Genomic DNA, 13,777 nt, shown 5'->3' on the forward strand with positions numbered 1-13,777 from the left:
TTTGTTGCTACCCATATAAAAGCTGTATTCCCAATACTAATCTCAATCATTTGCTTGCTATAAAGCCCATCCATACCCTATCTTTCCTTAAAAGGAAGCCTTGTCTTCGGATTGTTATCAACTTGGTAGACATAGCACTCTTGTATTTTCTCCCTTTACAGTTTTGTTCAACTAGTTTGTACCACGATGGCGAAAAATTGGAATTTGCTAAAATGGCATAAACAATCATGGCAACGGGCTCAAATGAAAGAAACCCAATTGTGGATTCGTAATTGCCAATGCAAGTATGCAACCCAATTACGAGGGCAAAATCTACCTATCAAATATGGATGGTCAATGGACTGTGCCCCGAAAGAAATAAAAAGTGGTAGCCACTTTTCCTAATTGGAAAGGGTCCCACCCGCCGAATTGCATTTGGATATTTGATGAGGCTTATCTTGACTGCTAAAACCTCGCCTGCTGAATTTTAAGTGCGTCCACAATTATTTCATCTTTCAACGTCATCAGATTTTATTTTTTTTTTTTGAATTTTCATCGGATTTTATTGATGTTGATGTATTATTACAAAATTAACTAATAAATTAAAATTTTAAAATATTACATTATAAACCTTTGAACAGTTAATATAGGGCAAATTACACATAAAAGCCCTATTTTTTTAAATTTATTGAAATAGGTCCGGTATTTTATTATTTATTGGAATGGTCAATTTTTTTCGAAATCGCGTCCACGTCAGCGCGATGTCAGGGGATGTGTCAGCAAATCGCTTCCACGTCAGCGCGATTACTTATGTGGCAACAAATCGCGTCCATGTAAGCGCGATTTGCTGACGTGGAAGCAATAATTCATGAACAGTTTATGTTTTTTAGCTTGGAAAACTTTGAAAGGCCATAACTTTTGGCTCGGTTGTCCGATTGAGACGATTTTTTTTATTTCGAATAACTTTTCGAGATCTACGCGCTGACAAACAGCTGAAGGTGGTTTGCTGCAGATTTCGTCGAAAAAGATCCTTTTTTGCCTCTAAATTTTGATTTTTTTGGTTTAAAATTGAATTTTGAAACATTAAAATCATTATTTTCCTTATTTATTTGAAGTAAACACCGGATTTTTTTTACAAAGTTGTTATATTATTTTTTCTGATTTGACACGTGTATGGAATAGGTCCGATAAATCATTAGAACGTAAGTAATATAATTAAGATAATAACAGTATTTTATAATATGTCAATTAATTAGTTTAGCTTAGTTGGTTAAGATGTTTACTCTTTTTCTTTAGTACATTGGTTCAAATCTTGTTGGTAATAATTTTGAATCTTTTTTTGTACTTGTTGCATTTATTTTTTTAGTCAATTAACTCTTCAATATTACATTAATATATATTATTAGTACAATAGTATAGATGGATTGACAATTTGAGCTACAATATTATGAATATTAACTACAATACATAATTTGAGCTACATATTACAGTAATACATTAATATGTATTATTAGGGGAAAAATACCAAAAAAGGGGAAAATTACACATAAAGGCCCTATTTTTTTTAAAATTTACCGAAATAGGCCTGATATTTTATTATTTACTGGAATGAGACATTTTTCCCAAAATCGCGTCCACGCCAGCGCGATGTCAGGGGACGTGTCAGCAAATCGCATGGACGTCAGCGCGTTTTGCTGATGTGTCAGAAAATCGCATCCTCGTAGGCGCGATTTGTGTCCACGTAAGCAAAGCACACTGACGTCCACGCGATTTTGGAGAAAATGGCCCATTCCGGTAAATAATAAAATATCGAGCCCATTTCGATAAATTTTAAAAAAATAGGACTTTTTTTAGTATTTTACCTGTCAATATATATTTTATATAAACTGCTATGGAGAGTGAGAGAGGTCGACGTAAAATATGCTTTTTACCAAAATACGTGATTCACTGCATGTTTTTAACGTGTAATTCAAATTTCATAGTATGAGCCTAAATTTTTGTTGTTGTTGCATAGTATGAACTCTATTTGAGATTATATAGAAAGGACAAAATCATAATAATGGCTTTTTCAAAATTTAGTGCAAATGATATATTAAAATAGAAAAGAAAAAGATTGGTGAGGACAATCATTCCAAGTCGTAAGTGATTAGTGTAGGCGTGCGGTGCCACCGATTTCAGCTTCACGCTTGCGCTGTCCATCATATTTCCCATCCACATACATATATGAATCTGCTTTCCATATTTATCATATGATCATTAGGTGCCGCCAAAAGAGAAATTATAATGAAAAGAAAATCTAACAAGAAACATTTTAATAATTTCATTAGATACTTAATAGCAAAAAGACAAAATTTTTGTTAAATACTTTCTACCATCAAAGCTTAAAAATGAATATTTAGTGACCCACCGCGTATAAAGCTGTGCCCCGGCATTTTCCCTAGACCTTTTTTCCCCATGCCATGCGCATTCAGTAGTAGCCCGCAAACCTATCTCCAGTCTTCTTTGCAGGTTTTTTTGACCTTTTTGATTTTGAACTTTGCTGCTGCTGCTACTGGTGTGGTTGGTGAGGGAGAGGGAAGGGACGGGGTAAAAAGGCCTAAAAGATTCTTTTTTCCTGACCAATCGGTATTTGTTTGTTTTTTGTTTTAGCGTCTCATGAAACCCAGTTTTCCTTTGATAATTTCTCTATCCTGTATGTAAGTTGCTGAGGGGAGACTCAAGTGGAGCCATGGGATGGGATATTTGTTTCTCATCATTTTTCAAGCTGAGGTTTTTACAAGTGAACATGTAAACGTGGAGTCTTTGCTTTGTGTTATTCTGGTCCGTGTTGATTGTAAGGCATCATTAAAAGGAACAAGTCTTTTAGAAGACACACCAGTCCGCGTAATGGGTTCCTTTGTTGAAGAGAAGATGAAAACAGGAGTGTTCGGTAATGGATGGGCAGAGGCTACTTTGCTCGAGGAGATGAAGTTACTGAAAGAAATGCAACATCAGTCTGGTTTGTTTTTCTTCATCACAACCTGAACTGATATATGTGTGTGTGTGTGTGTGTGTGTGTGTTTAGTTATTGAATTTTTTTCCTTTGCTCCTGTGCTAAAAGATGAGACAGTTAAACGTCGAGCTTTTAAACCATATGGTCTATACGGGCAACTACTTAGTTTCCTTGTCCATATTATATGTTTTTGTATTCTTTATGAAGGTTCGTTCTGTGGTTTGCGAATAAGTTGAATGAACTTTTGACCTTGCTATCTTCACAATAAAAACAAGGGAGATAATTATTAGTCGGTCTTAATAGAGATCCTTTCAAGTCTTCAACCTTATAATGTCCTCCAATCTGTATCCAAGCATGGTGTCTTATGGGAATTTTCTTTTTCTTGACTAAAGGGAGCAGGAAGGCAATAAATTCGGAGTTATGGCATGCCTGCGCAGGTCCACTTGTTTCGTTGCCTCAGGTGGGGAATCTAGTTTACTACTTCCCTCAAGGACACAGTGAACAGGTTTGCATTTATTTCTCACATTTGGATATTCGCCTCCTGCAGGAGAAGGCCGCCTCTATTTTCCCCTAGCATTTCTATCTGCGGGCTTCCTTTTGTTACCTTTTTCTTCTTTGTTTATCTTGTAACACTGAAATAGTATAGTAGAAACAGAAAAATGAATAAGTTGACCTGGGGAAAGAAGTCTCTAATATTTGGGTTGTTGACATAGGATTAACATAATCAACTCCTTTAACCTGGTTTCCAAACTAATAAGCGTTGTTCGATGTGGTAATATTGCTTGAGCTGTGTGTCATGGCTGCCGTAGTCCTCCACTTCAATTGCAACATCCTAATAATAATACTAGAAATGCTACAACATGATGGGATAAAATCATTTAAGTTGATTGACAAAATTGTGTGTGTATGTGTGGAAACTGTACTAAAATAACAAAAACGAATGACAGCGTTGTGGTAAATTGTCATTTACTTGATCATGAACCACAAGAAAATAACGGCTTTATCATTTGAGCAGGTATCAGTGTCCACAAAAAGAATGATGACCTCTCAAGTTCCCAGCTACCCGAATCTTCAATCTCAGTTGATGTGCCAAGTTCACAATGTTACACTACATGTATGCGATTTATTTATTAATTTTTGCATCACAAAGGGTCTCGTATGTCAATTACGCCTGAAAATGCTACTTGCTATGTCTATCTTCATCTTTGTACTCTTTGACAGGCAGACACAGAAACAGATGAAGTTTATGCTCAAATGAGTCTTCAACCAGTGAACTCTGTAAGCTTCTCTATTGTGATATATGTATATATATCTGAAACTCTTACTAATTTCCTACATATTTAAATGTTAAAAACATACATATTATAGAACAACTAGCCTTAAATATTTGACACTGTTCTCAACCATAAATTTTCAATTGATTAGGAAAAAGATGTGTTTAATATACCAGACTTCGGAGTGAACCCCAACAAGCATCCAAATGAAATTTTCTGCAAAACTTTGACTGCAAGTGATACAAGTACACATGGTGGCTTTTCAGTGCCACGTAGGGCAGCAGAGAAGCTCTTTCCTCAGCTGGTGAGGTTCTAATAGGTTAATTGATGCATTGTAAGCATTCACGGACGTAAAGGAACATTGAGTGAAATCACATCACTAAGGTTTATCTGCTTTCAGGATTACACAATGCAGCCCCCATCTCAAGAGCTTGTTATGCGAGACATACATGATAATACTTGGACGTTTCGCCACATATACCGCGGTGAGTGCTGTTTTGATTATTTACATTCTGTTTCATCACATATACCGCAGTGAGTGCTGTTTTGACAACTTGAACTTGATTTTGAGTCTCATGCATGTTGTTTTATGCAGGGCAACCAAAGCGACATCTTCTTACAACTGGGTGGAGTTCGTTTGTTGGATCAAAAAGGCTTAGGGCAGGCGATTCCATTCTCTTTATCAGGCATGCTATAGTCACACACTGCATTGCTTTGAGCTGTAGACTTGCATTTGTTTGGTGCAACGCAGTTTTAATGCTAAAATTATGATTGTCTTATTGTTACAAGGGATGAGAAATCACAGTTATTGGTGGGAATTAGGCATGCAAATCGTCATCAAGCAACTTTGCCATCATCAGTTTTATCTGCAGATAGTATGCACATTGGTGTCCTTGCCGCTGCTGCTCAAGCTGCTGCAAATAGAACCCCATTCACAATCTTCTACAATCCAAGGTGCCCCCATAGCACATTTTTTGTTCCCTTCTCTTTCCCTTTCTCCTGTTAAGGTTCCTTTTTTCATTTCTTCATACAGCTCTCTCGTCTGTCTTTTGTAGATCCTGTCCTTCTGAATTTGTCATCCCCATGGCTAAATACTGTAAATCTGTTTACGCAACTCAAGTCTCAGCTGGTATGAGGTTTGGAATGATGTTTGAAACAGAAGAATCCGGAAAACGTAGGTAAGTTTCTATTAGTTTCACCCTCTCACCATATGTTTGCAACCAAAAGTTGTAACTGGAATTTTGGTTATAATGATCGTTGTGGCGTCAAGACACTACTGATGATAGACATGCTTGGATTGTTAAAATATTTGCTGCACTTTTTTCACCAAGTGACAGAGATACTACAGGCATGGTTCATATTGTTTCTTGACAATTTATGATGATCTAGTTGTTGTAATATTCTTCACTGTGAAGAATAGTAACAAAATTGTTTGTTGTAATGTATGTTTCAAGCCTAGTATATATATTCAGCATATCCAGCTACTGAGATATCTGTTAATGTTTCTCAATTTTCTGTAGATATATGGGTACAATAGTTGGCATTAGTGACTTGGATCCTCTGAGTTGGCCTGGCTCGAAGTGGCGAAACCTTCAGGTTTTCTTTCATTGAACTGAATACTGTTTGTTGCAACAGGATAGTTTTTTGCTTATTCCTTTTAAACAGTAGAGCACTGTCTACTTGTCAGTTTAATAATGGAACATGTATCCTTTCTCTAAACAGGTTGAGTGGGATGAACCTGGATGTCATGATAAACAGAATAGGATCAGCCCATGGGAAGTTGAAACTCCTGAAAGCCTCTTTATTTTTCCTTCTATAAATTCAGGACTCAAGCGACCATATCCTTGGATTTTGGGTAAGCTGATGGTAGTTATATTGATTGGTTTGCACTTTGCAACCTTTTTTGATACTTGTATATTTCTGTTTTTTGTGCTCACAGGAGCAGAATCTGAATGGGGAAACTTGATCAATAGGCCTCTTCTCCAGTTTCCTGAAAATGGAAGTGGGAATCTTCCTTACCCAATCTCAAACTCATATTCCAAGCAACTGATGAAGATGATGCTGAAGCCTCATCTTGTTAACCATCCTGGAACTTTTTCATCCACTTCACAACAAATCTCTGCTGCAAAGGGATCTCCATTAAACGAGATGAAGAATGTGCAATATACAAGCAATCAGGAACCTCAGCTTATGCAATCAGAAAATTTGTTGATAGAAAAACCAAATCCTTCCCAGTTAGCCCTTGACCAACCTGATCCCATCAACTCAAATTTGCTGAAAATAAATGCTAACGGGAATCCACATCCCGCAAACGAGTTTGAAGGCCAAACACAAGCCAGGTGTAATAACAAAAAATTAAAGTCGGAACCAGAACATTCAACTGATCAGTTAAGTCAGTTGAACTCGACATTGGAATGCACTGAGGAAAAATTGGTGGCAAATACTATAAGTCCAACTATTTGCAACAAACTTTCTTTCCCTAACAACAACCAGACTCCATCCCAATTGCAAAACAACCCATGTCCAATTCAGTCACAGTTTGAACCATCACTCCTCCAAGCTCATCAGATGCAGGTTTCTCAAGCTGATATTAGTAGTTTAAGCAGCTATCTTCCTTTCTTCAACACCGATGAATGGGCAACAATCCTTCCTTCTTGCCAATCTATTGCCGGGGTTTATGGATCACCTGGTCCCATACCGCTAGTCGGGTTACAAGACTCCTCAGCTGCTTTTCCTGAGGCAACTAATCCTACTTTAACTACTAGGAGTGAAGTCACATGGGATAGTCAGCTGTACAATTGTAGGTCTTCATCCCAAGCCAACGAATTATGTTCATTCGCTCAGGAAGACCCATGTTCTTTTAATTCTGGTGGCATAAGAGATTTGTCCGATGACAGCAATAGTAAGAGTGGGATATACAGCTGTTTTAGTAATAATGGTAGTACTGTGATTGATCCTTCTGTTTCCAACGTCATTCTGGAAGAGTTGTGTTCATTGAAGGATGCTAAGTTTCAAAAACCTTCTGATAGCTTGGTTGGAAACTTTAGTTGTAGTCAGGATGTTCAGTCTCAGATTACCTCTGCTAGCCTTGCAGATTCTCGGGTTTTCTCTCGACAAGACTTACCAGACAGCTCGGGTGTCACGTCTTCGAGCAATGTTGATTTTGATGAGAATGGCCTTCTGCAGAAGACTTCATGGCAGCAAATCACCCCGCGACTAAGAACATATACAAAGGTATGATATAAATATAGATTTTCAATATGACAATCTTGAGGAATCAACTGCGGTTAAGCGCAGGTTGCATGACACCATTACTTCCATTTCGTGTCTCATGGGACATTTAAACTTCTTTAAGTGGTGACTTTTCTTTATGGACTATTTATAACTCTTATTAGTTATGTCTGACAGGTTCAAAAGGCAGGATCTGTTGGAAGGTCAATTGATGTCACTAGTTATAAGAACTATGATAAATTACTCTCTGCAATTGAATGCATGTTTGGACTTAAGGGGCTGCTTAAGGATCCGAGAGGTTCAGGGTGGAAATTGGTATACGTGGATCATGAGAATGATGTTCTACTTGTTGGGGATGATCCTTGGGAGTAAGTACATAGATATTCATTTCTATTATTAACTATGATTTTCAACACAAGTATACCTTTTAGAGTGTCAGAATCCAGGTTCTAATGGCTATGATTTGATGTGTATGCAGACAATTTGTTGGGTGTGTCCGCTGCATCAGAATTCTATCCCCTACAGAAGTACAGCAGATGAGTGAGGAAGGGATGAAGCTTCTCAACCGTGTCGGTTCCACAGTGCAAGGCCCCATTTCTGAAGTTTGCAATGCTCCACCTAAGAATGAGCCGTAGAGATTAGCCGACACCAAGAATGCTCCTTTGTTTATTTGGAGTTGAAAAAAGAGTCTCGGACTGCTGCAACAATATTCTTGGTTGTTCATACGGTTGCCATTAGTATACCGGCTTGTCATGCGGGTGCTCTTTTTCGTTTTCACTTGGGAGAGGTGGAAATATGATATAGGAATTTAAAATACATATTTTAGCAGGAAGTGAACTTTAGCATACAGTATTTTCCAAAATAAGAACTCAATGCATGCTGGTGATTGTTGACATAATATATTTCCAAGATCCATTACATTTGTTTAGGCTTCTAGGGCCAATGTCGAAGGTTCAAACAGGAAAAAAAAGAAAAAGAAAGAGAAATAGTTATTACGGGAAAGATGGATCAAAGCTCTCCGCTTTACAATGTCATTGTCTCAAACTCCGAATAACATCCCAAAAACATGCCGGGGCAAATCCGAATAAAATCACACCAAACACCGTGTAACAAAACGCACGGGCAGACCTCCCAAACGGGAAGCTTAGAAACAAATAAGAGTGATAGTAATATCAATGGTTTGGGTATCAGTAATATACAATAAAATCTTACTCCTTTCTATATAGATCTACTCCCACGACAAACCATAGATGGCATGCATGAATCAACCTAAGTGGTGAAAATGCTGAGGCATAAAACTAGATAGTAAGACCAACAATCAGCCGTTCTCCATCAGAGAGGTTGAAAAGGTTCCATGGCATATTGTTGCTCCGAGTAACCCGTCACCTTTGCCATTTCTCTGAAATAGACAAGACTTGAACAGTTAAGCACAAGTTATTAATAGAAAACCTAGAATCATGGCAGCATGACATTTATGTACTTTTAAGCTGGGAACAAATGACTCTGACCATATAGTGGGAAGGTCTGACAATTCAAGATAATGGTATAAGTTTAGAACATACCATGAATAGGATTGGTACTACCATTTTCTTTTGCACCCTGCTGGGCTTTAGCCACTGATCGCGTGATTCTTGGAGAACCCTGCCTCCCATTAGCAGCAGGTAAGGGATGTCTCTTCTTGATGTAAATGTCTCTGTCTTGCACATCTGGACTTGATCTTGGTGAGTTCTTTGCATTAACCTTAGCTCTTGCAGATTCCGTGGCTTGCATGAAATGGGGAAGAGAAGTACTGTTGTCACTATCTCTTGGCTCGTCATCTATGTTCTCAGGTCTTTTTGAACCAAGAGAATTGCGTATTTTTCCATTTTTCTGATCTTTGGGCAATTGTTCAGTGCTAGTTCTTGCTGCACTATCATGAGCTGGAGTTGACGGAGAACTCTTATCAGCAGACAAGGACTTGCGCTTTTGACTGCTCTTGTCCGTTCTTTTCTTTTTAGCTTTCACTGATACCTCACTAGAAGGTGTTCCTTGAGATGCTGGTACAATCATTTGGCTCCCAGGCGATGCTTCTGGGGATAACCCGTATGCTTGATTACCAGTCTCAGAATCAAGTTCTCTCTGCAGATCAGATGTGCCTTCCAGTGGCTCCTGCCCTATTTGAGGGGAGTCTGCAACAATTAAACTCACAGATTCACCTTTAGCATCATCAAGTTTCTTGGGCTGCTCAGCAATAGATAGAGAAGAATCAGGCATTGTGATTGCACTTGCATGGTTTTCTTTAACATCCAAATCATTAATACTGTTAGAACTGCAATTTTCTAGCTCAGAAACTTTGGCTCCATGTTTGTACTCTATGGTTCCAACTTCTGATTTATCAGGTGAATCAAGAGTGGAAGTAATAGAAACTGCAGTCCAACATTCAGAGTCACCATATTGACCCCTCCTATTATTGAGAACTGCATTTTCCGTGATGCTTGGTTCTTTCGACCTGCTCGTATCTGCCCCAGATGACACAGTATCCAAGTTTGATTCAACTCCAACATCTTGGTGGGATGAATCCACTGATATACTTGAATAGGCTGTTGAACTCAACTCCTCAAATTTTGTTTGTGCACCAATAAATGCAGGATTACTTCCCTTCCTAGATTTAAATACAAATTTCTTTGCCTCTGTTTCGAGTTGTTCAGACGCAAATCTTTTCGTAGTACGTTTGGGTTGCTCACTCTCTATTTCTGGCTTGCTAGAAAGACAACTGACCTCCGTTTCAGAATGTGCTTCTCTTTGCATCATTTGATCTTGTGAGTTTGTCTCCTGAGAGGTCTGTTTTAGGTCAGATGCACTGTTGTCAATCTGAGGTTGCTCCAAATCATCCATTAATGAAGAGGAAGTTGGCTGGCATGCCTCAAACTTAAAGTCGGCTGCATCGTAGGTAATCAGATTCTCCTCACCCTCTTTTATGTCAGATGTACTGTTATCAATCTGAGGTTTCTCCAAATGATCCATTAAAGAGGATGTTGGCTGGCATGCCTCGAACTTAAAGTCAGTTGCATAGTAGGTAATCAGATTCTCTTCACCCTCTTTTATGTCAGATGTACTGTTGTCAATCTGAGGTTGCTCCAAATCATCCATTACTGTAGAGGAAGTTGTCTGGCATGCCTCGAACTTAGAGTTGGCTGCATCATGGGCGATCAAATTCTCTTCACTCTCTGATGAAACCAATGTCTCCCTTACATATAACTTTGGCTCATTTGACTCAGGAAACGATTCAGGAACTGTAGTAGTAACTTGAAAGTCACAATTGTCACTTTTCTCTCTTTCTGGTTGTTCTATGGATAACTCTGTTGTCGATGGCCTTTTAGACAATGACACAGACATCCACCTCTCCAACCAGCTCCAAGCAGAGTTTGGTTTTGATGGATCGCACTTGATGCGGATAGGTTTGGTCTTTTGGGTTGAATCCATCAGCTGAAATAAAAGCAATGGTATACATAGTTTGACAGATGCCAGCATATAGTTAAAAGAAAGAAAAATGAAGCTAAAGAATGTTGACTTAATGTACCTTACGAGCAAACCTATTGCTAAGCAGGTTCTCTATGGAAGTGTAAGTCGCATTTTGTTTTATTGCTGACCTTTCCTGCTTCAGGGATAAAAGAAAGAATGATGTGTAAAACTATAAAAAAATAATAATAATAGCAATTACTGAAAGTAACTCGCATAAAACTTTCCCCATCTAGACTGCCATGCCTTGCTAATCAAAAGGATTTGATTATATACTTATATTGTTCTTTATGTATTTCTAGGTGATTTATGCGGTTATATACAAAGAAATTAATCAAATAAACATTGTGGCAGTTGGAGCATTATCCCATAATTTCTGAATGTCTTGCAAAGCTAGCCGAGAGTAAATAAACTACTACATTATACATCTCTCTGAGCAGTATGATTGTTAAAGTTACAGACAGGACTCACTGTCCACAGCCCTTGTTTAAAATTAGATTTGTATTTGTTCCAGTTGCGCGGATGTGAATATTCCCAGAGGTCTTTAAGGATTAAATTGAATATGCTTGAAAGCAAAACATGCTCTTAGATTAAACACTTGATCATGAGCAGCCATAGACGCAAAGAATACAAGGTAAAATTTTGTAACACTAAAGAAAGGTTGCCTCAAAGTGAAAGCAAGAATGCCACCTATCAATAAAATATGAACCAGAACATACAAGGAAAACAGTCTTGGGAGTTGTGACTCCTAATTATTGATTTAAGCTGAAAGAATTACCAAACTTTGATTCTCGCCGCAGTGCTTGCCATCCCGCTTCTTTTCATCGTAAGGCCCTTCTTGAGAGAGACGAGCACGAACAAGAACTTGCATTTTGACAATGGCTTGAATGCACCGTAAGGTCCCCAGAGCACGCCTTCGGACCAAGTGCCCACGTACGGCAGCTTGCAACTTTACTAAATTCTTAAGCTTTCCTAGCTCTTTATGTGCCTGCCGATGAGAGCATAAGATAATTGGTAAGAAAAGTTACCGATTAGTAAGTTTTAAATTCACATTGGGAAAGAAATTATACCAAAAACCCTCTGATAGCTGTCTGGATGATGACAACAACAGATTCACCCAGGTTGGCATCATCTTCAGCCTCATTTGTTGCGGTGGCAACAGGTTCAGGAACTTTTGAGTCCTCCGGAATCAACAACTGAGATTTTTCTTCAGTGTATCCTTTTGATGCCACACACTTAGATTCTTCTTCAATGTGCTCCTTTGGTGTCAGCGCCTGAGGTTTCTCTTCACTGTATTCAATGGTGGAGGTTTCCTCAGGAATAATGGATGCATCAGGCTGTTGAAAATTAAAACCGGAAGATTCCGGACTTTCCTTAAGTCCAGAAGTAGCTTCTTGTATAACAGTGTTGCTAAGCACCCGATGCCGTTCAGATCTCTTTCTAAAACTCCATCCCTTTTTGTCATTTGATTTCTTAATCTGGAATGGAATTTAAAAACAGCCTAATTCAGCCAAAAGGAGAGAGAGAAAATAAACATAGATAAAAAACATTAGCCTGCTCCTGGTTCTAAATTCTATCCTTGAACATACTGCTTTATTGAGACCATATTCAATAGAAATTGGTAACGGCTACCAACTATGAGTCCCAACTCCCTACAGGGGCATATCACTGCTACTGAACTGTAATTTGTCCAAGATACAAAACACATTTTAACACTATAAGTTTCCTAAATCGAAATTTGTCACCTATTTCCGATCACCAATGGCATCAGTAATCATATAATATAAGAAGTAAATAAATCTCGTATCATGGCAAATTATGGTCATGCATATGTGAAAAAAGAACAGTTAAAAAGAGAATAGTTAAAAAAAAAAAAACTTGCTATATTTGAAACCAGAAACTAAAAAACATTTGCATTATATAAGTTGTGAAAGTAATTGGATTTAAAAGGCAGCTTGGACATTGCTGATAAAAATGCGAAGCCAAGAGTAGTCAGATCTTAAAGTAGTGGAGTAAGGCAAGTTTAAACTCCGGTTCCTCAAGTAAATCCATAAATTAAACAATGCACTGACTGTTTCGAACTGAAACCTCAAATGCAAAGTCGGAAGGTGAAATCCTAATCCAACGCAAAACAACAACGAAAAAAATAACGGCAGCCGTAAAGGCGAAAAGGATATTTATATATATACCTCAGGCTCAGGAACATGAATAACGTCGTTGTTCTCAGCAAAATCGCCGCCGCAAGTGATGATTTTGAAACAGGAAGTGGATTTTCCCATGTTCCTTTACTCTTTATTATTATTATATTTTTTGCTCGACTTTCCTTTTTCTCTCGCTCTTTCTCTTATTAAGACTTGAACTCAAGCCACTATGTGAGAGACTAGACAGTACAGATATTTGACGTGTGGTTCGGTGTTGGAAATTGTAAATTTGTAACCAAAGAAAAAGAAAGACACATGGACCTCAAACCTATTCCTTAAATCTAGTGTTGTTCTTTACGTTGGAATCCGCCACTTTATCATCATCAGGTCAGGTTAGATCCAACGCTTACCATGTCTCTCTCTTTTCTCTGTTCTTTGTAAGACGTAGAAGTGTAGAACCGAATAAAAATCAAAGCAATCAAATTTGGTTGAGTAAATATTAGAAACATATATTAATATATATCCTGTTTGTCAGTTGTCACGAGACTCTCGAGAGATTGCGGGTATACCTATTCCGCACCAGTGTATACAAATAAATGCCAATGGTTGGTTTTTGTAAGAGATTTGGAAATTATATATTTTTATTAGACTCGAAATATTAT

General features: G+C 38.0%; 2 protein-coding genes across 3 annotated transcripts; one reads left to right on the forward strand and one right to left on the reverse strand.

Moving 5' to 3' along the window:
* Window positions 1–2,399: 2,399 nt before the first annotated feature.
* On the forward strand, window positions 2,400–8,374 carry LOC107905492 (auxin response factor 5). Its single transcript, XM_041094054.1, has 14 exons — window positions 2,400–2,977; window positions 3,364–3,476; window positions 3,987–4,085; window positions 4,193–4,249; window positions 4,397–4,549; window positions 4,646–4,730; window positions 4,841–4,931; window positions 5,035–5,199; window positions 5,301–5,423; window positions 5,766–5,841; window positions 5,968–6,100; window positions 6,185–7,479; window positions 7,654–7,844; window positions 7,955–8,374. Exons 1-14 carry the CDS (start codon window positions 2,713–2,715, stop codon window positions 8,109–8,111), a joined length of 3,003 nt encoding a protein of 1,000 aa, XP_040949988.1. The 5' UTR covers window positions 2,400–2,712; the 3' UTR covers window positions 8,112–8,374.
* A 72-nt stretch (window positions 8,375–8,446) lies between these two features.
* LOC107905494 (protein IQ-DOMAIN 32) lies at window positions 8,447–13,719 on the reverse strand. Of its 2 annotated transcripts, none has more exons than XM_016832151.2 (6): window positions 13,164–13,719; window positions 12,045–12,452; window positions 11,753–11,962; window positions 11,036–11,110; window positions 9,039–10,941; window positions 8,447–8,875 (listed from the first exon to the last, which is right to left on the reverse strand). In XM_016832151.2, exons 1-6 carry the CDS (start codon window positions 13,251–13,253, stop codon window positions 8,859–8,861), a joined length of 2,703 nt encoding a protein of 900 aa, XP_016687640.1. In that variant the 5' UTR covers window positions 13,254–13,719; the 3' UTR covers window positions 8,447–8,858. The 2 variants fall into 2 exon arrangements, with proteins under 2 accessions (XP_016687640.1, XP_016687639.1); XM_016832150.2 differs by having other exon boundaries at window positions 11,036–11,113; window positions 13,164–13,600.
* Window positions 13,720–13,777: the final 58 nt, after the last annotated feature.

Source organism: Gossypium hirsutum, chromosome D05 (assembly GCF_007990345.1).
Source record: "Gossypium hirsutum isolate 1008001.06 chromosome D05, Gossypium_hirsutum_v2.1, whole genome shotgun sequence".
NCBI classification, from domain to species: Eukaryota; Viridiplantae; Streptophyta; class Magnoliopsida; order Malvales; family Malvaceae; genus Gossypium; species Gossypium hirsutum.

Coding starts and splice junctions, on each gene's coding strand:
- LOC107905492 (XM_041094054.1), top strand. CDS start 2,713: ATGGGATATTTGTTTCTCATCATTTTTCAAGCTGAGGTTTTTACAAGT. Junction 4,731..4,840: donor GTTTCGCCACATATACCGCG/GTGAGTGCTGTT, acceptor TGTTTTATGCAG/GGCAACCAAAGCGACATCTT. Junction 6,101..6,184: donor ACCATATCCTTGGATTTTGG/GTAAGCTGATGG, acceptor TTGTGCTCACAG/GAGCAGAATCTGAATGGGGA.
- LOC107905494 (XM_016832150.2), bottom strand. CDS start 13,253: ATGGGAAAATCCACTTCCTGTTTCAAAATCATCACTTGCGGCGGCGAT. Junction 12,453..13,163: donor TTCATGTTCCTGAGCCTGAG/GTATATATATAA, acceptor ATTCCATTCCAG/ATTAAGAAATCAAATGACAA. Junction 11,963..12,044: donor CAGCTATCAGAGGGTTTTTG/GTATAATTTCTT, acceptor TCTCATCGGCAG/GCACATAAAGAGCTAGGAAA.